Source organism: Corvus kubaryi, unplaced genomic scaffold (assembly GCF_017639235.1).
Source record: "Corvus kubaryi isolate FWS band 111438036 unplaced genomic scaffold, C.kubaryi_AGA036_p1.0 37284, whole genome shotgun sequence".
Lineage (NCBI taxonomy): Eukaryota > Metazoa > Chordata > Aves > Passeriformes > Corvidae > Corvus > Corvus kubaryi.
The window spans coordinates 3,609,429-3,636,989 of record NW_024581088.1 but is presented as its reverse complement, the minus strand read 5'-3'; the positions used below and the strand labels follow the sequence as shown (position 1 = coordinate 3,636,989).

The window sequence follows — 27,561 nt, the reverse complement described above, 5'->3', positions numbered from 1 at the left end:
CCCTAATTCAATGTAGATTTACTGTTACGTAAATGTATATAAACATTTTTGCTAAAACTCTCTTCAGTTATTTTGAAGGTAGTCAGATGACTGAGGACGGCTTTAAATCACAGGTGAAAAACAAACAGTTCTTTGATGGGGTGAGCAGTAGGAGGAAGGGTTCACACACATTCTTGTGCTCTTTGCTGCTGCAAGCAGGGAAGTGCTTTGGTTTTCAGTGCAAAGGGTATTTCTAGGGAAAGTTCAGTTCTGATGTCTTTTATTCCCCCATTCAATTATACATTAGGTTATTAGTAATTAAACATTTGAACAGTTTTAACCATTTGCTCCTTCCAAACTTTTCATCCACTAATGTTTACAGAAGCAAGACTTATTTTACATATTCTCCTACTGCATCATTCTCCACATCTCCAGCTCTTTGTAGGTGAGCTGGAGATGTGGCACCTCTAATTTATTTCCTTGTGGGACAGTGGTGTTGAAGTGAGGACATTAATAATAATACACATTTCCTGCAAAGAGTTGCCTTAAAGAACTAAGGAGTTGCAATAACTTTCTTATTTGGAGCTGCACTAACTTTAAATGGATGGTTACAATAAATTACTATTGGGGTGGACTTGGAAGTGAATTAGGGATGCAGTACAGGTAAAACAGTTCGAGCTTTGATTTCTTTATTGTAAATTCTATGAATTTACAATCTGTAGAATCACAGAGAGTTCTGAGTTGGAATGGACCCACAAGGATCATAAAAGTCCAACTCCTGGCCCTGCACAGGACACCCCAATAGTCCCACCATGTGTCTGAGATCATTCCACTGACAGTGGTGGCGAAGGTGCTCTCTTTTCTGTGTCTTTTCCTTGTTTCTTTCTTTCTCTGGATCCTCAGTTTGAGGAGGCAGGGTGATCCCCTGTCAGCCTCTAATGAATGCCTGTTAAAACTGACCTTGCTAAGAGTTACACAGTGACATTTTCAGCAGAGGATTTGTCTGTCTGCAGTTGGTTGGATTTGTTTTGTTTTCCTTGAAGGATGTTTGAAATACATTCTGAATTCTTTGTTTTTAATTCTGCCTTATTCACAGTTACTGGATTTTTCTTTGGCTCTGCCAACCCTGGGATTTGAGTGGTCCTGGTCACCTCAGCAATTGATGGTATCAGTTGTCAGCACTGTGTTTGTGTCTTCAGCATCCTGTGGTTTTGTCCAACCTACCTGGCAGTAAAAATAACAATAAAATTGTCTTAGTGTCCTTGGCCACACCTCTTGAGCACTAGAAATCATTGACAAAGTCTGACAAAGAAAGGTACTGTTTCATGAGAGCCTTTGTGATAGAATGAGTCACACTAAGAAAGATGGGTGAGTTAAAGAATAACTTTACCACCAATAAAAAAAAAAAGAAAAGGAAAAAAGAAAAAGAAAAAGCAAGGTTTTACTGAGTTCCATTCAATTTAAGCATATGTGCTTTTTTGAAAAGCAGCCTTCCATTTTACAGATGTAGTTTAGGATATATAAATGCTTAACTTACTAATTGCACCTGCAAATCAAAGTAAAGTGGCACTAATTCCACCAGAAAAATTGCTCCCAGGTTAAATTTCAAGCTCAAAATTAGTGATAGAGTTAAGAATCTTTGAAAAACCTGAACTAAAAATAGATACTAGTTCAGAAGGGCTGATGTAAACAGTTATTATGGTGAGAACCATGCAATATTTCACTAGATAAATCTATCTCCCCTATCTGTCTTCTTGAAAGTAAAATTACAGAGCGTGAGCATGAAAATGTCTCATAATTTTTGCTGGCTTAGTTCTTGCCATTCCCTGCTTTATTTTTAAATTGACATCTCCCACCATCACATTGCTGCCCACCATGTCGCTGGGCAGGGGTTCATAGGAGCACTGCTGGGATGTGTAAATCTGAGGTACCACTGTTGCTGTAGCTCAGGGAGCTGAGACTGCCTCAGCACTTAGTCATGTGGGCCTGGAAAGAGTTTCTGTCACCAAGTGTTACTGGGTTGCATTTCTTAGAAAATTCTTACATTCTTATAAAAGTGTAGGTGGATTCATTCCTGCTTTACCCACCCAGCACCTTCAGTTACTTCCAGCTTTTTGGCTGATGCAGCAGTCATGCTGCCTGCCAACTGCCTTGAAACCCATGGATGTGACAATGGGGAAAATGATTAGCAAGTGGGACAGCAAGTATGTCATATTGAGGGGGAGGGTGGCAAAACAAAGAGAAAATATTAAAAGAAAATATCTGGGGAAAAAAAAATGTGAAGAGAGCAAACCTTTTCCTGAAAAGCAAATTGTCCAAAGTTGTCCTTGTTCTCACAGAGGATGTTTTATGGCAGAAGAGGTATAATACAGGATATTATACAATGGATATTGAATTTTCACTAAAAGCTCCCCAGTGAGATATTCCTACCAGCTGCTAATGTTACACCTTCCAGGGACTTGGACTGTATGTGACACAGTGAGTGGAGAAAATATTTGCATTGTATGTAAAAAGATGTGTTAATTTTCCTTGTTTGTACTTACTGAACTTATTCTTTCTGGATTCATAATCCAGAAACTGGTTTCTCGTCTAGTCACCAGACAAATAAACTTCTGGCAGCACCCTGCCAAGTTTTCCCCCAAGGTTCAGTTCCAGCTGAACAGGACTCTGATAGTGGAGCTCAGGTGGCACCTCAGGGCATTTCTGGTCTCCTGGGAGGGGAGTGGAACAGGCGCTGAACACAATCCAACACCAGATGGGTCACTGGTCACTCATCAGGCTCATCTTCTACATTTTTAGACCTAATTGAAATGGGCTTCTTTAATACCTTGACAATCCCTGGATTTACCAAATATTGCCTTTCCTTTTTTCCATTAATGTAATTGATGATGCATGAAGGAATTGCTTTTGCAAACCTTGCGCATTGCAGTATTTGTTTCAGGATGGTTTTTTTCCAGTGGTACTTGTTCTCCCAGAAAGGTACTGGTCCAAAGAAATTTAAACTGAGGGATTATTTGAAACAGGGTCCGGTCACACTCCATGGCTATTGAAATGTGATTAACCCTGGGTCTTTTACAGATGTGGTGTTCTTTTATCCATGGGAGCAAGTTCAGTTGCAAAGCTCACTCCTGGAACTGCAGCTCAGCTTGGCATTAGAGTATTTTTCCAAGTCAGGAATGACACACAGATGATAATCCTAGAAATAACAACTGTAAAACAGACAGAGATTTGGTAAGACACACAGAGATTCATTCTCCAGTGTAGCTGTGATCCTTTTCCAAACCATAGCAAGTTAAACACTGGGATATGTCAGTATTTCAACCATTTCCTTAAACTAATTTGTCCCTTTTTGAAGACCCCCCAGCCAGTGTGAAACACTTGCTCTTTGTCTAAATTGCCATTTATAACAGCAAGTGGCAGGAGCTTTTCTAAATACTGCAAGCAACATTGAATTGGCAAATAATTCTGTCGAATAGCACTTAAAATGGTGTGAGAGGCTTCCCTACATCCTGTGATGCTTCTTCACTGTGGGATGAAGGCTGCTTGTCACTGTAGGTGTTCATTTGTGGCCTGCTGGTTATTCAGCTCTTGTCCTAGTCCTCAATACACAGTTGCAAATCGCAGTCAATGACGATGTTTCTTTGCATTTACTTTGTGACACAAAAGCCTATTCAAATGTTACTGGCATCTTGAAAAATAGATGGATCAGCCCATGGCTCTATACCTTGGCAGAGAGTTATTGAAGTGCTAATGGGCATCATGTGGCATTGGATAGGAAGTAGAAAGTATTTATGGTCCCTGAGCTGTGCTCAGACCACTGGTGCTTGAATGATGGTGAGACTCTGTCTAAAGCTTGCTGGACACATGAAACTGTGGGAGATGAGGGTATTCTGGATGTCCTAAGGTCATCTTCAAAATGCTTTGGCTCACGTGTGGATCTTGTTATGTGGGGTTTGGTGGTTGTCAGGGAAGCCTGTTGTATTTTAAAATAAGTATTTATTTATATAAGTATTTATACATTTATATTTATGTCTTTATTTATATATCTATAGATGGATAAGTAGATAGATAGTTTTTTATATCTATATCTATGTTGTAGTTTAGGTGCCAGACCCTCAGGGGAGAATAGGTGGAGTTACCTGCTGTGCTTTAACACGGGAGAAAGCAGCCTGACAACTGCTGAGGGGCTGGAGCCTTGTTTTCTGCCAAAGGTAGATCTTGCTGTCTGGTGGCTCCAGACTCCTCCCTGACCCTCATGGAGCTGTTAATCAGACCAGGATAGTGGTTCAGCATTTTATTCCCTGTCTCTTGCAGGTAGTGGTGATTGTTTGTGTCCGAGCACACGGTTTCTGTGGCTGTGTGAGTTTAATGGCAGGTAATAAATGAGAATCAGCTCAGGGTTCAGGGTGAAAGCAAATGATTCCTTCCTTGCATTGTAGAGGATTCGTGATTCATAATGAAACCAGACAGCGAGTGCACTTACACAAAAACCACACTTTAGGCCAACATGTCTGGTCCAGACCAGGCAGCCCTGGCCCCTGCTGCACTCACATCATCTCATGTACACCCTCCACTTCCTTCTCACAGGAGGAGTTTCAAAAATTATTATTTTTAATTTGCTTGTCCTCAAAAGTAAGAGGGCAGTAATGTAAAATCACATAACATAATGAATTTCCTGAAAAGGTAGGATGTGGGGTGTGTGTTTTTCTGATTTTTTTTTTCCTCACAATGGAGAAACAATCAGTAGGGGTCAGTTTGCTGGAAAGCGTTCCAAGCTTGTGGAAATGAATGTCACGAGGCATATTGTCAGGACCTGAGCTTAAAAGACCAGATCTTTATGTGGATAACATATTATAATTCTTGGGAGGGCTGAAGCCAGCCTCTGAGTAATTCAGCTGCCTGTGTAGGAATTCTGTGTACTTTCCTCGGAAGGATCTGATTGCTGTCCCTGTCACAGACAGGATGCAAGACTACACGGTTTTCTGATTTGTTGTCATTGTTCTTGTGTTCTTATGAAGTGGTCTCCTGAGGTTACATGAAAGATATTTTACTGGGGGACTTATTATTTATTCACTGGCAATGCCTTAGGCAGAAAGATGGACACGGCTGTTAGGGAGAAGCTCTGAGATTCCATAGCAAGATGATTTTTTTTCTCTTTCTGTGTTGGTGCTTTGAATTGAAACCCAGTCAGCCCTACAGAAATTTCCCCTGTAAAGTTAGTGTGGTTTTGGGCCAATCCCTACTGGGTGGTAGCTAAAATAGGGAGCTGTCATTGCACAAGGCACTTTGCATTTTACAGGCGACTCAGAAAAAAGTAGGTGATTGAGCAGGACAAAATACTGAAATTCCCTCTGTGACCAGCAAACAGCTTTTTGGAAGTAAGGATTGGCTGGGCAGTGTTATGAAATGTGTGTGTTTCCTCTGCAAATAAAGGTGAAGCTATCAATGGCCCTGGCAGGTGGGAAATCTTTGAGGAAAATGAGACAGTTCTGGGTTGTTGGATTAGCATCAAACAAAAGTAATTACCCGCAATGGCTTTTACATCCATATCTTCTGAGAATTTTAGCATATTCCCATTCCACAGTGTTTTCTAGTCCTAAAAAAAGTGAATTACCATAAGGCTGCAGATGGTAGGATTTTAAGAGCAGTACCCCTTGCTGGCACTGCCTACATCTTAGAGCAAGTGAATAAAAAGTCAGATATTTCACATGTCCTCTTGAAGTTTTCATGATGAGAAAGAATATATTTTCATCCCTTAGAATTCAGTTTAATTTGACAAATGTTTGCCTTCCTCCAGATATCTAGAGGCAGGCGGTGTGAGACCAGGGTGAAGTCAGTGTGTTTAGAAATTCAGAAAGATGTGACCTGACCTCTGTGAAGGAAGTTAGCTGTAATACAGAGATGAATCTGTGTTTTGTCCCTTCAGATTGATAATTTCCTTAGTTACTGAGTTTTAAAACAGGGCATTTTACTGATCTGCTAAAAGCACTCTTGAAGACATATGGCTTGAGTTGGAAAGGGAGCAGTTTTGTGAAGAAGAATGGTGTGGAAGGAGTTTGCAACCAAACTCTGACACGCTTTTATCTGCACATGCAAAAACACACACTATCAATGTCCTTCCCTGTCTGGACATCAGTGCTTTGCTCCTGTGCCTTGGTGATAACACTGAAACAAGATTTGGGGTTCCCTGGATGTCTCTCGTTCACCCCAGAGCATTTCCTGCCCATTTGCCTGTGTTTACGTGCTTTCCTGAGTAATTTCTGGAGCATGTAATCTGCAGAAATGTCTTCAGTTTTAACTCTTACATAGGACAATTTTGGTGGGTGCCAATGATAGACATTAAAATTGAGAGCAAAGTCTCATTTCATCTCTGTGTCCTGCTAGATTAGATGCTGTCCCAAGGCTGTTGGTGCTGTGGTAGTTGACAACCAATTCCATTATAAAAATGTGAGTATGGCCATTTTCCCTTCCAAAGACGGAGCATGTGTTTTGCCAAGCCTACTACAGATGGTACAACAGCCCCCTAAAGAACTGAAAAAATAATTTAAAAGAAATCAATCAGTCCCACTGCTGGCCTGGGGAGAATGTCTGCAAAGAGCTGTGCCCCGCTCCCCATTCCCAAAGCAGAGCCACGTGGATTTGCAAGGCTTTGATGTAGCTTTTCCTCACTACTCTGAGCATTCACCTGGCTCCCACCAGGGTAGCCATCAGGACTGGTAGCTCCAAAATCTCCCTTGGGCTTGTGGTCCTGGTGGAAGGCAATGGCTGAGGGTCTCTTTCTGGCCAAGACTGCTGGCAGAACCAGCGTCCCTGCTCCAGCCTTCCCCAAATCCCTCACTCCGTGATGGACCAGTGAGCGAGCGGTCCTGTGCCCCAGCTGTGTGTGTGGCATGTTTGGGAAGTGAATGTTTGGTTACTGCTGAGTTTTTCCCTCTTTGTAAATGCAACCAGCAGATATTGAGAGCTGTGTGTAGAGGTCAGCAAGGCGTTCCCACTGCGGAATAGTCATTTATTTCTTTTTAAATTTCTTTTAAATTTCTTTTAAAATTTCTTTTTAAAAGCAAACCCAACAAACTTAAGTCTGAAAGCTGTGGGATGAGAATATATCAGATGATCTCCCTCAGTAAGTTGCCACAAATACATGAGGAGCTCTTGATTCTACTCTAAAGAGAAGGGGAAGGACTTCCTATTGCCTTGTTTTTCTTTTCTTTTTTCTTAGGAAACTGCTGTTGTTGGTAAATAACATGCAGCAAGGAATTTATTAGTAATACCCAGTACAAGCATCTCCTCCTTATCCTGTTCTCTATTGCTGCAGGAAATAGGTTTTGAGATTGAGACAGAACAACTTCTATGGCACCCTAGTTAATTATTTGAAATTAAAATGTTAGTTGAAGAAGGATGCAGGATTAGTGGTGCTGTTATAAAGAAGGATGGCAAAGCTCATTTTAGGATGAAAACAGTCTTCCCTATCTCAAATTAGGAACCAGGAACATTATTTCTCTTTATACCAGATACAAATGAAGCATCATTCTATTATGAGAATAACAGATTTAAAGTATTTTATTCTTAGTTAAATCTAATTCATGGTACTCAATGCAGATTTCAAGGATCAAGGGATTCAGATTATTCTGCATTACCAGCTTTAGGCTGTCATTTCTTGGTGTGTTTCAAGTGCCTGCTGTGCTTGAAAAGGCTTTCAGGGCAAAGGTGCACATCCCAGTCCCTGCCCCAAGGGACCTGGTGTAGTTCTAGCCACCAGCTTGTGCTGCCTCTCTTGGATCAGGGAACTTGCCAGAAAAGATACAAGATTAGTTTTCAGCCGTCAGCAGGCCCCAGATTTTGCTCTCCAGATGGCCACACAAGCTCTGTACTGGCACAAGGGAAAGTCTGACCAGTTCCTTGAGGAGATCTCACCTTTGCTTCCAAAGGCTTCTGCGGATGCGGCTCTGTGTGTGTGCCTGGAGTCATAACTGCAATGGGAAAAGAAAGAGCTCCTCAAGTAGAGGAAGGGAACAGAGCAAAATAAAGCTCCTTTGGGGTTTGTGGTTATTTAAATGCTTTTTTTAAGACACCTTTCTCTGGCTGCGAGCCTTGGGTTTAGGTGTTTCATCCTCCTGGCAAATGGGAGCAGCCTCTTCCCAGCTGGAGGGTTATTTGTGACTGCAGCTCTCAGAGGGATGGCAAGTGGGCAGAACATCCTGGAAAACTGCATGGAAAGGGAAAAGCAAAACTGCTATTTGTTCAGATGCAGACTTTCATGAGTGCTAGGAGTGATTGCTGCCTGTGTCTGTAACAGCAACCAAGACTGATTTAGGTACATTTTAGTCATGTTGAGGCAAACCCAGTCTTGTAGCTGTGTCACTCACGATGCTGCAGTGCTGCACAGCTATTGACCAGTGTCTGCACCTCTGGGATCTCATGTCTAATTCAGGATTGACCAGAATGGATACAAATCCATCCTAATTGGCTAACTAAGTTAATGAACTTTCCCTCCAACTGATTGCACAACGGCGAACCGACCCTGTCACGCACTGTGTGAGCACTGCAGCCGGGCAGGGCTGACATGTCCTGCTCCACTGTGTAACCAGAAAGTTCTCAAACACTTAGAGCTGCTTAAGTCGAATGGAGGAGGAACTGCAAGAGGACAAAGCTCTGACTGTGAACTTCGTAACTGTACCTTGTGTATGTACAGGGTCAGAGTAACTAATGGTTTTAGAAATGCAACTGTGAACCACGCTCCAGCTTTTAGAAATAATTTAGGTGCAGCTCAGGGACATGTTAATAAGTTATTACCTGATCAAGCTGGTGGAAATGATGCAGATGCAATTTTGTCTTCCTAGCTTCTTTTCTACTTTTTTTAGAATACTGTGGGAATAGTTGTTATTTCTGGACCGCAGGTCCTTTTGGTGTGTTAGCCAGCCTTTGGTTGTGATCACATATATAGGGAGGGAAAAGATGAACAGGACAAGATTATGGTGATAGTTCCTGGGTATACCAAATCAACTGGCTAGCTGAGGACTTTCTGAACAAAAGGAGCTACCTTTAGCAGCCTTTCAGTTAGTATTCCTACAGGGTTTTGTCCAATCCTGTTTTGTAATAACATAAGCTCTTAGCTCCTGGAGCCTCCTGTGATCATTCTAGTGTTTAGTTAAGTTTTGTGAATGAAACGTCTCCTTTGATTTGCATTTTTCAGCTGCCAATCTTATTTGGCAGTCTTCTAAGAGAGAAGGTGATTCAGTTTTCCCCTTTTCCTTGTTACTCATAGTGTTAGAGCTCCTCCATATCCCACACTAGTTGTTCCTTTTTCAGCATGTTTAATGTTTTACTGTAAAAGAACTTGTTTTGTCCTTTTGGCAATTCTTTTTGATGCCCGCTGTGACTTTCCCAGTAATAACCTTTAATATTACAGGGATGCAGTAAACTTACAAGTACAGAAGTGTTTTTATTGGCAAAGAGGTTCTGTTCTCTGCTGTCATTAGAAGTCATAAGCAGCTCTATCTAAACAAAATTCTCAGCTCTAATGCCCACTGAATCAAGGAGTCCTTCCATCAGCTTTGGTCGGGAGTCTAAATCAAACCACACTGAAAGCATTTTGCAGGAAAACAACTCAAAGTGGAAGTGGCTGTAAAACAGAATTCGCCTTGGCTTATTTAATCCATCACTTCTGAACAGTAAGAAATGCAAAAGCAGAGTTTAAGCACTGCCAGAAAAGCACAGTTTTTGGGCTCTGCTGACAATTGCCAGCAATCTAATGCTGTCTTAGGCAATAATCTGCATGGCTTTGTATGGCACTGCCGTGGAAACCCAACTGTGCCACAGCCTCCTCTTCCCTCTTCGTGGAATGAACCAGATTGTGGAACCGATCCCAGTGTGAAGATTATTTTTTTTAATTGATGAGGAGAGGTAGTGTCTGCTCCTCCTCAAGTGTTCTCATAGCCACAGAAGACATTCTGCTACAAATACACTATTATTTCATCAGAAAAGCTGCTCCTCAGGGCTGGATGGCTGCTGCTCTCCCAGAGCCAGCTCACTGCAGGGTCAGGCAAGCACCAGTTCAGGCACAAGGAAAGTGATGGACGGGGAGCTGGACACTGGAACCATTCCTTTGGATTGCTGCATTGTCTTACAGAGCACATCTCTAGGAACACGGCAACTGGTTTATTGATATTCAGGTTGCCCAAATCCCTTTAAAACGGTGCTAATGTAATCACTGTAATTCCCACAATGAAAAGCAGAAGTAGGGGGTTTCCTCTTTTCTATTTAAATGATGATGTCTGTGTACAGCTGTTCAAAATTTAATCTTGTAGCAAGTTAGCTCCTGCTCCAAGTAAATTTGCTGGACATCCAGAGAGATAAAACAGTACAGTAGAATTCTGGCTTTTCCACTTAGGTAAAAAAAATTTGAAGTACAGCAGGATGGAATTGAACCTCAGATGTATTAAAGGGTTGTGAATTGATAACTGTGAGTAACTAACTCCTTTGACTTCAGCAAAAAGGAAGATATGAATGGCTGAATATTTAAGTGCAGTTTCAATTGGCATAATATAGGAAATTAATAAAAAAGCCGTTAAAAATTGAGTACTGGGTTTCTGGATATTCTTATCTCATTTTCTGTTTCCAAGGAGTGGACTTCCCAGCAATTCCCACTGAAGCAATAATTCTTGTTAGTTAAGGTGAACAAAGCAAGCTTCAGGATATCCTCTGCTGAGAATATGGGGGCTAACCCTTGGAAGAATCTGGTTTCTCCAGTGAGGAAAAGGGGTGGAACTATCAGTACTGAATTCTTCCAAGTGCTGCATCTTGTGTATTGTTGAGTGAATTGTGAACTTGCCAGGCAAGCTGTGTTCAGGCCTTGTCTGGCTTCATAAGTGGTGTTTTTGTAACCAGGTTCTGACCCTGTCACAGCAAATGGAACTCAGTAGTATTGTAGAGCAACCTCCTTCTCGATGTAAATGTGTGTGTCAGCTGTGTGTGCACATACTCCTCCTAAACATTTTGTTTACATTTTGTATCAGTATGTGCTAAGGAAAAAGCTGGCACCTCATGGTACAACATGCTCCCTATAGAGAAGACAAGATTGGAGCTTGAATACTGATGAGTGGCATCTGCAGTGAGAGAAACACGATCTAGAGTGTCCTGTCAAACACAGACACACACCGGGAAACACAGACTGTGTGAGTAGTTAGGGCCACACCTTTAAAACACTTATTCTCCTCTCTTTCCAACTTTTGACCCATTCCCACCTTGTCACCCAGCCCAGAGCACTGAGTGCCATGTCCAGTTGATCCTTGAGCACCCACAGGGATGGGGACTCCTCCACCTCCCTGAGAAGCCCCTTCCAATGCCTGACCACCCTTTCAGTGAAGAAATTTCTCCTGAAGTCCAACCTGAGTCTTCCCTGGCATGGCTTGGGGCTGTTTCTTCATGTCCTGTCCCTTATTCCCTGGGAGCAGAGCCCAACCACCACTGGCTGCCTGATGATCTTAGAGGTCACCACCTCCTGTCAGGGAGTTGTTGAGAGTGAGAAGGTCCCCCCTGAGCCTCCTTTTCTCCAGGCAGAGCCCCCCCAGCTCTCTCAGCTGCTTCTCATCATCCTTGTGCTCCAGACCCTTCCCCAGCTCTGCTGCCCTTTGCTGGACAAGCCCCTCAATGTTGTTCTTGCAGTGCGGGGCCCAGAACTGGATGCAGCACTCAAGGTGTGGCCTCACCCATGCCCCGTACAGGGGAACAGTGTCCCGGGTCCTGCTGGCCACACTTTTCCTGACATGAGCCAGGATGCCATTGGCCTCTTGGCCACCTGGGCACACCTGGGCTCATGTTCAGCCCCTGTTGACCAGCACACCCAGATCCTTTCCCACTGGGCAGCTTTCTAGGCACTCTGTCCCCAGTCTGTGGCACTGCATTGGGTTGTTGTGACTGAAGTGCAGGACTTCTCACTTTGCCTTATTGAACCTCAGTTTGGTGAGGACACAAGCACACAATGAGGCATTTATGAAATTCTCTATTTTGTCCTGTGGGCTGTTCTGGGAGAACATTTCAGACCACATGCAATCCAAACCTTTGTATACCTTACTCCAATTGATTTGGTGCATTCTCAAGCTTTTTTTTTTTTTTTAAATGCTCCTGTGTTCGATATTGTCAGTGTGTGACAGCTTTGCATGACATATGGAACTGATGGTGTGTTTCAAAGCTCCTCACACTTGTCAGAAACTTCTCGTCTGCCTGAGAGTCTGGAACCTGGTGATCTTGTGTTTTGCACCCGGCAAAGCGCAGTAACACGATCCATCTGTTGGCTGTTGAATTAGCAATGAAGTAAAACAAAGCCCATGTGCAGAGTGATGTAACAGAGTACCTATAGTAAAGTTTGTGCCAGGGATGATTTTCAGGGTGATGTTTTCTAAAATCAATTGCATTGTATTAATTCATCTTCCTTCAAAGGATGAATGTTTTAAATCACGTTTCTGAGATTCCCAGGGCCTTGGACTGCCCCATCATTGGGTATCAATTTTAGCTTGATCACATCATACAATCAGTAAGGTTGAAGACCTCTAAGATCATCAGGTCCAACCATTAATCCAGCACTGCCAACTCCACCACTAATCCATGTCCCTCAATGCCACAACTACACAGTTTTTGAACACTTACAGGGATGGTGATCCACTGCTGCCCTGGGTAACTTTTTCCAATGCTTGACCATCACCACGTTGTGCCTGAACTGTGGCACAGTTCAGGTTCAATGGTGAAGTAGCATGAAAGGATCTTTCTTCTTTCTTGGCTTAAATAGTGCTGTGAAAAAAAAAAAATCACTTTAAATTGTGGTTTTAGACCTTGAGAAATCTCTTCAGCATCAAGATGATCCTATAAACAGGACACTGCTGAAGCTGGAAGACCTGTGTGGATTCCAGATGTCTGTAATTCATCATGGGCAGGTCACTTTCCTGTGTCATAATTTCCTTAGCCCTAAAGTAGAAATTAATGTTTAACTTTCTTTCTAAATTGTCCCATGCCTCACTGTGATTAAATGTGCTGTGTTGTATGTGCTGAGTAGTATTATTATAGCATAAAACTGTAGAGAAAATTAAAATTAAAAGAGAGAAGCATTGCAAAAACATGTCTTTGGAATAGAGGAGCTGGTTGGGCTGTTGGAGAGTCTTTATTCACCATTGCAGGTAGATGGTAACTGGTGCCACAAGCAGCTTGAGAAACACATGCACTCATGACTGAAAGTCCCCAGGGTAGAAGTGGCTCAACCAAATCCCAGGGTTGTACTTGTACACACCCGTAAAATATCCCATCCAGGGCAAGCTGCCTGTTTAGGTACTCTCATTGTTTGGGAATTTGTTGTTGGGAAGATGTTACCAACCTCTCAGCACATAGTTCTCATCAGTGTCTCAGTGGATGCCAGTCCCTTGAGGCAGAGGCTGTCTGGATTTGCCTTCCACAGAGCCAAGGTCACTGTCAGCACTCAGTTAGATGTCTACACATGATTTGTGCTGACCCAAAGCTCAAAGTACCCACTAGGTTTTTTTTGTTGAGCATCCTTGCGTAGAGAAAGCTATTTTTACCTGACGCTGAACCTTTCTAGCACTATTCCTGATAGGAAAAAATAAGCCCTATGTGCTTAAAGTCAAAACTAAAAGAAGGGACCTTTTTCAGAGGTGCCTGTGATCTGCTCAACCTTCCAGGAACTGAGGAACGGCAGCCTCTGTGTGTGCCTCTGTCACTGCCTCCCTTCCTTCTTGAGTCCACTCTGTGGATGACCTGCTGGCAGGAGAAGCCCCTCTCTGAGGTTATCTCTGGGTTGACAAGTCCAGTAAAGGAAAGTCCACTACAGAGTAAGTCAGATGGGGGCAACAGTGTCTTTGGAATCACAGGGTGGAGAGCTGTTGGTTGGGTCAGAGCCTTTTCAGGGAACAGATGTAGAGTCAAGCTGGTAAATTTGTTTGGAGCAAAAGAAAAAAATAGGAGTGATGGTTTCTAGTTCCAGTAGGCAGGAGCTTTTTGTTACTGTTAAAGTCTACAGTTCCTTCCTCTCCTCTCCTCTCCTTTGCTTCCACTGTTGGGGGATTTAGTTTTTCCCTGGGTACACAGGCAGCTCTTGAGAAGGGAAAATGTGGTCAGAATACCAGCTCCCTGACCATAATCCTGAAATAGGACTGAAGCTGCAGTACATGTAGCAGCAACAGAGGATGGGGAGGATGATTTCCTTCTCTGGTGGGTGTTTGGGTGGGACATGTAAGACTTTTTATGCTGCACATTGTTGTAATTCCAGCCATGCACAGAAAAAGCTGGGCAGTGCTGGCTGAGAAGGTGCTTGTGCACCTGTACAGGGTGGAACAGGCATCCGGAGGCAGAAATAGACACCAAGCCATCCTGTTTGGGCAATTACACTGTTCCTGCCTTCTCACTACAGTCGGCACTTCAGCAGCTAAGCCACAAAGGGAGCAATAAAGACAAATGGGTTCTCCTTTTGAAACTACCTGTACTTAAAAGAACCTCCCTCCTCGATGGCATTCATTATGTGTCTGTTTATTCATCCTTTGCTCACATGATAATTTGCTCCTGCAGAAATGTATCTCAGCTCCACCCTGTGCTGGGATTGGGCCACTTTTGTGGCACTGCTGGAGATCATTTACCAGGAGAAATTAGCTGTACACATCCACAGTGGGACTGCCAGAGCTATACCTGCCCGTAGCTGCTCCCGATGCCACCACTGCCTTCACAGTAGCTCATCTTAAATCCTACTGGGTTTCTGACTCTGCCCTGACTTGCATTCTACATCCCTTCAAGAGCTGGCAATATTCCGAGATGTCTCTAAGTGAAAATGGGAAGAGGAGCTGTTGATTGGGAAGAGGAAAGTGCAATGCCAGCCTCTGTCCCACTGCCGCCCTAATAGAAAAGATTTGTGGCTGTGGTTGAGCTGAAGCAGCAGCTGCAGTGGTGTCACTTCAATTTTATTAATTTGGGAGTGGGTGAGTGCAAGGAACAGAAAATGCTGTGGAAGAGGGGAGAGAAGCCAGAAAGGAAGAGGCTGGCACAAGTGCCAGGCTCCTTTACTGGAATGCAGTGCTCTGCCCTCTTGCCTACAAATTAAACATGTTTCTGCTGCCCCTCTCTCCAAATGAACGTGCTGCAGTTTTGTGTCTTCTGGATGAGGTCTTTCCTTCGTGGTGTTGTCACAGAAGCTCAGCTCCTGGTCTGGAGTAACTCAGGTTTCCATCCTACCTGGCAATGTGCCCTACTTTTATTCACCTTTGTTCTGCCAGCCCAGGCTGGGGTTCAGGAGTCTCGGCTGTCACTGGCAGGAGTAATTGCAAAAATTGATTCATGGGAAATGCCTGTAACAGGCAAATCCTTTTGACAGACCACACAGCCATCATACTCTGCATTTATTTGAGTCAATCAATGCTCTGATGCATATTTGGGTCATAAATACTCTGATATAAATTGTATTTATTCTTGTGACAGCTGTGTTCCATTACCTGTTATTTATTTGGCTCTGTTGTCCTTTCGTTTTACACCTTGTGGAGCTGTCAAGTCAGCTGCTTACCACTGACAAAGCTCACAGCTCAGAGTCTTCCAAAAATAAATCCTCCGAAGGGATTTGAGTAACAGCAGGATGTATGTTGTTGGAAAGTCATTGGACGATCTTTATTTTTGTTTGTTTTATTTGAAAGAGGAGCTTTGTGCATTTTGCCCACATTTCAGAATTAAGACTTTTCATTTATGATCCAGAGGTCATTGAAGCTAATGATCCCACTGATTAATGTGAGTTTTGGATCACACCCTGCATGTCTCGAAGCTGAATTAACCATGTTATTTGATATTTGAAATGGATGACTTGGATGTTTTTAATTTTCCCTTGGAAGCTTTTTCAGTTTTGTGTCTCTTTGCATCGTAAAAATGGCAGAATATGGAATTCTGAGATGAATGAATTGCTTGGAAGTGTCCTTCCAAGAGAAAGATCAAATTACAGTGGTCACTGGTCTGGACGAGTCACAGTCATTTTCGGTTTCTCATTCCCAATGAACAGCCACATATCCTTCGTGCCAGCTTGTTGCACCTGCGTTGCAAGGTGCCGAGCCCTTGGTGTTAATTCAGGAAAGCACTTAATCACGGAATTGATGACTCTAAAGTGCCTAATATAAGCATGTGCTTAAGTGCCTTGTTGGAGTGGGGCCAGTGCAGATGTGCCCTTGCTGAGCAGAGATTTTTGAGCCACTTCTGGTCTAGTTTCTCTGTAAAACAGAGATTAAGACACTGCTCATAGTTTTATTCAACGGGTTTTGTTTGCACAAGGATTTTGGGATAGATGCAGGGACTGAGTTCTATCAGTAGGGTTTATGTGTGAGCTAAACAGCAAAACTGTTCGTAGCATTACTATTGAAGTGTGTGTGATGCAATGTTGCATGTGCTGCATTTCAGGCCTTAACACTCTATTATCTTGATTTATTTTACTCTAAATATAAATAATATAATATTAATATAATATAAATAATATAATATAAATATAATATAAATATATAATATAATATAAAATATAAATATAAATATAATATAAATATAAATATAAATATAATATAAATATAATATATATAATTCTATCATTTAGATCAAATATCGCAGTGCCAAATATATACACACTCATATGGCTCACAAAACATAGATGCAAATGGATATGTATTATTTATAAAGAAGCTTTGACATCTTACTATACTAAAAAAGGAAAAGACATTTAGTCATAGTTCAGCATTCTGCACATTTTTGATCTGTCGTTTATCGTCATCCATGAAAAATTCATGATTCGGGTCTTAACCATTTTAATTTTATATGCACATTCCACCCAAATGGGGGTGTGTCCTCTGCTCTTGTCTTTTTTTTTTTTTTTTTTAAGCTATTCTACACCCCCACCCCATTTTATACAATTAAAAGTAGACAGCTGGGGTTAGGCTGTGCCCTCCAAGACCTACCTGATAACAAATGAGTGTCAGAACTAAAGAGACTAAAGAGAGACCTGCAGGTGTTCTGGTGCCCTATCTGGATTTGCTGAATACAAGACAGCCAGTTAAAGGCAGAGTTCATACTACGCACCAATAAAATCCATGTAATTGCCCTTATCCAAATCTCTAATGTGGACAGACAAAAGCCAGGTATAAATCAGCTTAAAACATGGCAATTTCTGCCAAGATCCAAATTAATCAGGAATATGGTGTGAATGCCCCATTTCAGGTGTTCTCAGGGGGGTCACAGGCCAGATTGTTTTGAAATGGGTGGAGGAGTGAACTCTGAATCGAGGGGATTTTTTGCAGAGGTTACTCTATCAAGAGCCTCATTCCTACATAACAGAAGGACTTAGGTTAATGCTTTGGGGGTTTTGGAGAGAACAAGGGTGAACTTGAAGTCTTTCAGATGAGAACAATCCTGGCCTGTTTGGACTTTGTGATGGGTTTAAGTACAAGTTTAATGATGGTGAAAGGACCTAGTGAGGAGACAGGGCTGGTGTCAGTGGGATGATAGTGGTGTTTACTGGTTTTCCTCACTGTTTCATAATTTCTTTAAAATAGGAAGGATGCTAGGAAGGATGAAAGAACCTCAGCTTCTGAGGCCCATTTCTCTCAGGTCTCTGTTGCAAGAACCAACAAGAAGCCCTTGCCTTGTTTTCTGTTTGCTTGAAACTCCTCCCAACCTCCACCATCTCAGTAACATTTAAGCAGAAGCTCTTAATTTATTCTGTCCTGGTTTTGCCCATCCCCAGATCTGAGCTCAGCTGAAGCTGACTGTGAGGGGCTGCTGCTTTCAAGTAATAAGAGTTCACTGGTCTGAAGTTTCTCTGGGAATGAAAAATCTGTTTGATTAAGGAAACACTGACTTCAGAAAGCCTATCAGCCTCCACAATTCTGTATGGCAAGGCTGCAGAATGTCTAATTAAATGGAACTGCTCTCTAGAGGATTTGGCTTGCAGAAAATTAGTTTTCCTGTTCTTGGTCTGATGTTTATTAAACGTTTCTTTCCTTTTTCTCTCCTTTGCAGTTTTTATCTGTAGTTTCATGGTCGCGGCGCCCATCTTTGGTTACCTTGGTGACCGCTTCAACAGAAAGGTCATTCTCAGCTGTGGGATCTTCTTTTGGTCAGCTGTCACTTTTTCAAGCTCCTTCATCACTGAACAGGTAAGATCTTTGCAAAGATACTTTGCAAGGTGTCCTGAAAAGATGGACAATATATTCCTAAATAGCTCTCCATCCCAATGTGCTCAAGGGGAACGTATCCCTCTCATGTGTATTTAACATTTAGTATGTTGTATTATCTGACCTTTTGTGGGAGAAGTGTGCTCTGTGTAACTGTGTTTGCTTAACTGTGGAAGCTGTCACCCTTTGATGGTGCATATTCATAAAAAATAACAGATGAAGCTTATCTAAGCAAGAGTTTCTGTTGACATAAGGGCTTTGTTTTGAGGGAGATCCTAAAGAAGCTTTAAAAGGCTTTACAAAAGTCTTGGGAAAAGGAGTCCGTGGCTACACAGTGGTTCTCTTGTCTTCTGGTATGTAACTAAAGCCATTGGAGTCTGTTGGGAAGCCTGCTCATGGTATGTGGAATAACAAAATGCATCCAGCAGTGGTTTTACAGTTGCCCTTTGGTTTCTGTCCACCAGGGCAGAGAAAGTGGATGATAACATGGAGATCAGACACAGTTTCAGCTCCTTTAACACTTGTCAATGGATTTGTCTTGGGAACTGGTGATGGAGTTGTCAGGCTCACTTAATTTTGCCAAGCTCTGCATCCCTCTCCTGCTCCCAGGACAGCTGCAATACCCCGTTCTCAGGACTCCTTGCTGCATTAATTTTCTTGTCTGTCAGAGGCATTTGGAGGAAACAATGATCTGGCAGTTTCTGGGGGGAAATATCCTCTTGTTTAAATCATATTACAGTGGAGATTTAATTGCTGCAGGTGGCAACATTCCTGGAGAGACAAATCACAGCTCCTGGCATCATCAGACTGATTTCCCCAAGGGAGGCAGGGGCATTCCTCATCCTTTCTGTCCAGCTGCACTCCAGAGATTGCAGCATTGTGGTCACACCTAAAAAATGACAACCAGGGACTAAACCTCTCCACCCTGCTCTCTCCTGCCCACCCACATGCTCTTCAGTTTCTAAAAAAAAAGTTTCCACCTAAAGGAGGCAGTGACACTCATGTCAGTCTGGCTTTTACCAGGATTGGTCGTTGCTGCATGTCTAGAGCAAAAAGCGTATGGCCAAATGTGGAAGCTTTTAACTCAGTAAATTGTTGTGGTTTACCCTTGGCCAGGAAGCACCTTTTCCAGAGAAAGAATGTCTCTCATCTAAAATAAAAAAGGGGTTTTTTTGGTTTTCTCTTTAATTTTTTTCTTTAAATGTTTCTCATAACATTCTGCAAAAGCAGCTGTGATCAGAGCCCAAAGAGAGAAGCATTTTAGAGAGAACCAGTGGCCTTCTTATAAACACTTCTTGTGTTATAGACATATATTCATGCTTAGGTTCTCACTGATCTCCCTGCAGTGGCCTGGGTCCCACATCTGGAAGTAGGGGAGCACTGGAACTGGACTGATGTTTTCAGAGTTGAATTTCAGTTTAAGGATTTGGGGTTTATTAGCTGAAGTAGTTCAGGGATTTATATATATGGTTATTTGTGCACAGGGAGTCAGAGTGGCAGTAGCCTATTGTTAGCCAAAGATAGGGAAAATAATGTTTATAAAGCTGAATTATGTTTGGAATCCAAACCCAATGTTTTGGAATTCATAAGACAGACAAGATCAAAATATCCAGGCCTGTGTTAAGTCATCCTGGATTTGCATCAGTATTAACTCTGGACCCCAAAGACCATCTTGACAAAAACCATCCTATTACTTAGAAAAATCCCCTGTCCTGATTTTCCTGTGATCCTCAACTCCACCAGAAGACTTAGCTATTAATCCAGAGTTCTCATGCCCAGCTCCTGTTACTGGCTCCAGGAGGTGATGGAAAATGTTGCAGCTGCTGTAAGGATGTTTTATACCCAGTGGCTACAGCAGCTGAGCAAGGTCCTAAGAATAATCCAGCTTCCCATGTTATCCCTCTGACTTTGGTGTCTGTGTTGGAGGCCTGATCTCTAATTGGGAAGACACACCACATTGAACAAGGTGAATTCCTGACATGCTAAAAGGTTCAGAGAAGAGCTGATGCAGCTTTTTTTCATGTAGGCATTTTTCCTGATCTTCGTTGTCTAGGATTCATTTGAGGAGTAAAATGTTGCCTTTTCTCTCTACATTATTTTTTCCTTTTAAGACAGTACATGTGCTTGTTAGGAAGGAGGGCAGGGAGCTGAAATATCAAAAAAAACCTCTTTGGTGGCACAAATAAAAGCAGTAGTAACACTACTGTGAGTAGAGAAGTGCTCACATCCCAGTTGACATGAGAACACAGGGCTGGAAGGGGCAAGTGGACACAGGCTGAGCCCATTAGAGAACTCCTTTATGTGGCAGCACGAAAAACCCTGACTTAGGTGAGAAACAGTAGCCATTCAAGAGGAATACCAGACTGTCTTCAGGGATTGCCTTTCTTCAAATTTTGACAGTGTCAAAATGCATCCTGTCACTGTGCAATTAAATAGAATGCACAGCCACACAGCTCAAATTTGGAGTGCAAATGGAAAGAGACAGCTTAACAAAGGCCAAAAGCAGCTACGGAGCTGGTGAAGGCACCAGTTTGTAAAGGTCTTTGGCAGTGTGTTGTTTCCTGGCTAAAATTTGAACACCTAAAGGAAGCCATGAAAACTGCTGTTGTTTGAGTCAATGACTAGATTATTGTGCAAACAAATTTACAGAAAGGGACATGTTAATTCTTATTTGTCCTACTGTCTTCCCACAACTTCATCTGCTGAGCATGATGCCCTGTGGTCTGGGATATCCCTGGGGCCAGCTGGAGTCAGCTGTGTCTCTCCAATTCCTTGTGTCTCCCAACCCTTCACTGGGGGGTGAGGAGCAGAAAAGACCTTGACTGTGTGTAAGCACTTGCTCAGCAGCAATGAAAACATCCCTGTGTTATCAACACTGTTCTCAGCACAAATCTAAAACACAGTCCCATACCAGCTACTGGGAAGAAAATTAACTCTGTCCCAGCCAAAACCAGCACAAAAGGATTGGAGCACAGTAAACAGCTCATCTGAGATACTGTCTAAATGCTATTTTGTTCTGCTTGAGTTAAAAAGCGTGACTGAAAATCTGCAGATAAATCAGGAATTGGATATATGTGCCATGCAGACAGTTGCTAGAGAGCTCTGCCATTTTCTAATATCATTAGTTATTTATTATCAAGTATCTCTGGGTTCTTAACATGGGATAATGACTGTCAAATAAATGAAGAATTAATCTCTTATCTGCTGGTAGCTACTAAATAGCTAGATAATAGGCTCTCACAATGAAAAAGGGAATCAGACCAAAATTTGGGGGTAGTTCCAGTGTATATAGGGGGTGATAGAAAACAGCAATGCATTAATTCCACACATAGCAAAATAGAAACAGGACAACTGATGCTTAAAAGTTTGATTACTGTTCATGAGATCTTAAATTAATTTTGAAGCAAATCAAAGTAAGAAACCAAATAAATACTGTATCACAGAGTGATTCCATAAATACACCTATTTCCATGGATAAAAATAGCTAATGATAAATTTAACTAAAGAAAGTCACCTGAAGTAGTAAGACTGAGATAATATTGATAAACTCACTTTTTAACATGGCTTGATAATTTATGTTACTGCAGAATTTCTCTACAGAAAGATAAGACATGAGGCCTCCTCTGCTTTGGTACTTGCACATTTCTGCTCTATAACACTGTTTAGCACTTCCTAAAACAAAAGTTCTGTTAACAAATCATTGACAAACTTGTTCAATAATATAAAATTAGGTAAAGTTGGTACATACTTAGACATATCTCTAGATCAACTCCATTTGTAGAAACTTCAATAAAGAATGGATGTGTCTTAATTTGTATTTTCTCAGTACAAACACCTGCTTAGAGATTTGCTCCCTTTAAGCCTGACTTTAAATCAGTTCTGCACCTACCAGCACAACTTTTGGCACTTTCACCTGCAAAACTCTTTCTTGTGTTTTTTTTGGCTTTTGCCAAGCATTTGGGGAAAACACTGGTTGTTGGTTCATGAACTGTAATAAATCAACAAAAAATCAGTAGGTTTCTGTGTGGAATGGAGTCATATCCCAAAGAAATGAACCAAGTACACACTCTTCACGTAGTTTCTTTACCAGGATGTGTTTCCATCCACACAAAAAGCTAAATACATGTTTTTCTTCCTCTGTATCGATATAAACTCTGGTTGAATAAGTAACCGGTTTATTTCCCTAGGTAGCATTTTGATGAGCACAGTGCCTGATTGCATGTGGTGGCTGATCACCTTCAGGTGGTTTATATTCCAAGATGTCATTGGAAAGGGTCTGTAATCCCAATTGCACCATTTCTCTCTTTCTGAACAGCTTAATATGAAGCAACCTGGTTATCAGGAGTGATCCTGCCACGTGCTGAGAGTTTGTTTCTGGCTGCTTGGATGTCCACATCTATTAGTCATAATAAATGCTCTCAGCTGGCTTTTTTGGGCAGCAGATTGTCTTAGATGAACCCTGGGGTTTGGTGCTGGACTTCCTGCCCCTCTTGGCACAACCCTCTGGGACATCAGGACCCCTCTGCCTTGTGGGCAGATGCCACTATCTTAGAGCAAGAAAGAGCTTGGAGGTGGAAATTTGCAGACTGTTCTCTAGTCTTCTAAAATACTTCTATGTCCATGTAAATACCTTGAATAAAGCATATTTCTGTGTAAAAGGGGTGCTGCTTTACAAATGAGCAAAGGCTTTGCTCCACTAGGCTGGGAGACCAAGAGTACATAATAACCAGCCAGAGCAGGCTGTGGTAACGTAGGTTGGCTGGGAGACACCAGAGCTGCACATGCTAGAAAGCTGGGAAATGGAAAAGCAAAGAATTAACAAGGTAAACCAGGAATGTGCTTTTGAATTTTCCAGTTCTTGGTAAATATTTCTGTTCAGATTTTGATATAGCTGACACAATAAAACCTTTTTGCTCCCACTGCAATTTACCTCTGGATAGGTGTTTCCCCTAGTGTTATTTTCTTTTCCTTTTCTTTTGATTTATCTCTGGAAGAGGAGGCAAATTGTCCATGGTGGAGTTCCATTTAGTCTGGAGTGCTTGCTCAAGTCCTGTCTTTCAGACTTGCCAGATGTATTTTTATTTCCAAAGCTTGTCTTTCAAGGAGTTTCTAAAACAGAAGCAACAAATTGTGTGCAGTATGGAACAAATGGTTAGCTGGGTTGATTTTAAAAAACATAAGCATAATCCAACCACCCCCTACACGTGATGATTCACTACAGGAGAAAAAAAAGCTTTAAGCGCTCTGCCAGAAGTTGTAATATAAAACATACAGCTCCTGTGCCTGTGGTTCCACTGTGCAGGATAAATCCACAGCTTGAAAAACAGAAACAAACAAAACCAAAATCCCCAAGCCATCGTTTTGTATGTAAGGAGGAGACTGAGTGCTGTCTTTGAAGTCACCATGAATTACTGGAATGTTTATATCCTACTATTCCGGCCTATTATTTTTGAGCAGAACTCTCTTGTAGAAAAAAGGCAAAAGGGATTCTCCCAGCAACTTTGGGAAGTCAGCTGCATGTGCATTCAGTCCCCTCCCTCACAGGCAGCTCCTGGCAGGCCCTGTGGCTGTCACAGAAGTGGTGCTGGAACTAACGAAAGAGGTTTGTGGCCAAAGCTCTTGGTTGGCTCTGCTGTGTTTTGCCAGCTTTGATGTGGCACAGGAGCCCTGCAGATGAGCACGTGCTGTTGACATTTGGATTTCTGCACACTTGCCCTTTGCTAGACTGCTCAGGAAAAATATTGCCTACTGTGAACTCTCTTATCAGAAGGAGGTCAGATGAGTGCTGGTGCTCTCTCTGGGGGTAGTGTCAGCTCCCAAATCACTCTGAGCTGCAGTTCCAGCCCTTTGTGTCGCCCTAATGCCCCCCTGCACCACAAGGTACCTGCAGCCTCCTCCTGCTCTGCCTCTGCTCTCTAAAGTGAGATGCAGTAATCTGTGCATCTCCTTCCAGCTATCAGAGCTCCCTCCTCCCCACAGTGGAGCTGTGGGTCAGTGAGTGCCAGGGGAAGGAGGTGCTGTGCTGGGCGTAGGTGGCTCAGAAGTCCCAGTAGAGAGGGAAAGGATAAGGGCTCTTATCTCTGCTTTACACTGCAGAGTGCAATTCTTTATGGACTGATTCTGCCTCACTGTCCCTCCCCTGTATGTCTGAAAGGAGGTAGTTTAAAGAGAGATAATTCCTACAGCCCCTTTTAGAGTTATAGAATTGTTAAGGCTGGAAAAGACCTATGAGATGGTGAAGTCCAGCCATTAACCCAGCATCACCACCATGCAGAAATGGAAAGGCACCGTTTCTTTGCCCCCTCACCAGCAAGAAGGCACCTGCTGTTCCTTCCAAGTGCTGTTCCCAGTGCTCTTGTAAGTTTTACTATCTTGCATCTTTTCATATGGATTATATGAGGTGTACTGTAGGAAAAGGTACACTATTGTTTATTCCTTTAATAATGGAGCACTGACTGAGCTGGTCTTAAACTATTCTGGGCATCTGTCAAGTCTGCTATCATCTTTCTCACAGCTGATTCCAAATACTGTGTGGGAAACTGGTTTGCTGCAAGAACATCTCTTGGACAGACAAGTGCAACAATTTGAACTCTTGAATCTTGGGTCTTCATTGTTCCCTCAGATTTTGCTAACCTAAGACAGAAGTGTTGGGAAAAGATCTATATAAATGAAATAGTTGTAGAGTGCAGAATTAGTCATGTTTGTCTCCCGGTTGTTTTATATTCGTACCTTGTCCCTTTGTACCTGTCGCTCTTCCAAGGGAAACTATAAATGAAAACCAGATTAAGGTGTTCTCAGAGCATCAGACCCAAAAAAGCCAATCTATGAGAGGAGGCAGCTTTTTGAAGGTGTTATCAGAAATTGAGCTATTGTATTTTCTGCTCCGTGTTGGTTTTTTTCCATCCAGTATCTGTGTCCGTGTATCTGTGAAGCATTTGGGAAGAGTTATTGAAAACACAGCTGGTGATGGCTGCCAGGAGAGAGACACAGCACAGTTCCAAAGCTTACTCAGAAGGCTTATTCCTGTGATGAGAAAAATGAACTTCAAATAACTATCATAAGGAATATCTCTACCACACATTGCATTTCCCATCTGCAGAGTGTCTGGAACAGGAATGGTTTTGCTCTCCCTTCTGGGACCTGAGAGCAAACAAGATGCACCCCCCACGTCCCACCTTCCCCAGGTGGAGTCAGTCTAGCATGTCCTATTCAAATTTCTCAAGTCACCCCAGCTATGTGCAGCTACGTGTCCATAAATGTGCCTCCTGCCCTCTGCCACTTCTTTTAGGTCATTTATTGGTCTGAAATCACGCAAACCCAAATCAAACGTTGTGGATGTTGATAGAAGAGATGTTTCCATTGCTGATTGTCAGAATTCACCTGCAGCTCACTCCTGTGTACTGCTGCAGAGGCTGCGATTCCAGTGCAGTGGAATGAGGGCAGTGCCTTGCACTGAAATGCCAGACCTGCCTCTCAGAGCTCAGGCACTTTCTAGAGCAGGTGGACAGACGTTTGTGCTGGGTGAGCATCAAGAAACAGGCTCAAAGCTCAAGGCTAATTTGCACGGGGTCTCAGCGGGGGCCCCCTCTAATTGCCTGTCCTGTTTCTGAGAGCTGTTTGTTATCTGGGTTACTGGAAGATGTTGAAACCATTATCACAGGGTCTGTGATTGTGGTTCTGATTCAGCTCCTTCTTTGGAAGTCTGTGGGAAGCTTCTGTGTGTCTTTGTGGGAATTAAGTCAGATCCTACATCAACACATATTTGGTGCTGTTTCATTGGATCATGGAAATGCTTAGAGACAACAGCATGGTGCATGAAAGATTTTTGCAGGTCAAAGACCTTTACAAGTTTGTCCCATTTTTTTTGCAGAAAGCTGAATTGATAGTCTCTAGGTTAAAGAGTAGGAAAGTTGATCTGCTGTGTCAGTTAATGGATGGTGTGGAAGCCTGCTGTTACATCCCGCCTGTCGTGCTTTTGTTGTACCTGAGCAGGAAATCTCACCTGGGCCTCAGCAAGTTACCTCAGTTACTTGCTGAGGAGGCAGAGGGAAGAAGGCATGTTTGTTTTATTTCCAGGCTGTGTGTGTCTTGGAAACATTCCTTCTTCTTGTGTTGTCTGTTAAAATGTATATTCTGCTTGTCATGCTGCAGCATAGGCCTAACCGCAGGGCATGCTGATGGAACACAAAAGATATCTTATTTCTTCAATTCTGTGGAAGTGGAAGTCTCTATAATGCTTTAGCATTATGTTTTATAAATAATTATTACAGTATCTTAAGATCAGCCTTGTTCAAAACATCGAAGGAATGGAAGAAAGGGAAAATGCTCCTTAAATAGACTGGGATATAATCAGTTGGTGTGAAAAAAATAAAGAAAAAAAGTAGTAGTGCTGCATGTAAGTTTCCAAGCAAATGTTTAAATATAAAGGAATTGTAAAATTTCCTATCAGCCTAACAGGATCCTTGCAGTAGTGTTGTGGCCTGAGGAACACAAGTCATTCCTGATGTGGGGTCCATGGATGCATGCTGGGCTTCCATAGGGGGATGTCTGGCTTGGTCAAACGAGTTCAGAAGACAAAGCAAGTCACTGCCATAGTGCCTGGGTGGTCCTGTTAATTTGGGAATAAGCTTCCCAACTAGCTGTGTATTGAGGGTACAGAGAGGGTGCCAAGGTGGTGGTGTAGAACATGTGCCTTCATGATCTACTGGGGTGTTCAGATATGGGTCTGGAGCAATGTTACCGTTTTTGAAGGCTGTAAACTGACATGTGTTTAGCATATAAGTGAGGCAGCTTATGGATGTTCTTGAAGCTTATGCCTTGGGAGGAGGCAGGATGCTTTAAGAGAGTTTGGTTAATGATGCCTCACAGAGAAAATAATCCCTTCATCCCAGGTTTAGGCTCATTAGGAGGCCTGGAAACAAATCTAAACTTTCTATTAGCAGGGTGGTTCTTGAAGGTTGTGCATATTGTTCTGAAAAACAGAATGCAGGAGAGAGAGAATGTGTTATTCAGGCTCTAGCTTCTGTTCAGATGCAAAAGTATGGATTTGAGCTTTTCTTTGGCTGAGCTCCTGGTTGCCTGCTGATCCAAAAGCATCAGTCACTCCTTGGGAAGTGTAAGTGCTTCCTCAATGGCCAAACTGTCTGTGGCCTCCTGGGTTGTGCATAAAGGCTAGGAAAAGGACCATTATGTTCTAAGTCATGTGCAAATAGTGGGAAGATGGGAAATGTCTTACAGTACCAGGTGCTAAATTAGTCTTTTGAAGTGTTGACATTTCTTTTAAATGCATAAAGTTCCCAGGCTACACAAAACACTGCATTTGCAATTCAGATAAGTTGAATTAGAGTACTAATCTCAACCCTATGTAATAGATTTTGAGCTGGAAATCCCTGGGAGT

The 27,561-nt window shown here is 42.4% G+C and overlaps 1 protein-coding gene across 6 annotated transcripts in view; it reads left to right on the top strand.

The window, feature by feature from the left end:
* The window catches only part of SPNS2 (sphingolipid transporter 2), a 135,236-nt gene that overhangs the window by 44,681 nt on the left and 62,994 nt on the right, over window positions 1–27,561 (top strand). For all 6 annotated transcript variants that reach the window (XR_006015671.1, XR_006015668.1, XR_006015669.1 and 3 more), the window contains exon 3: window positions 18,010–18,146. Coding sequence is in view for 2 of the 6 variants with exons in the window: in XM_042025939.1 (XP_041881873.1) it covers window positions 18,010–18,146 (137 nt within the window). In the remaining 4 variants the exon portion in view is untranslated. The remainder of the gene's footprint in view (window positions 1–18,009; window positions 18,147–27,561) is intronic.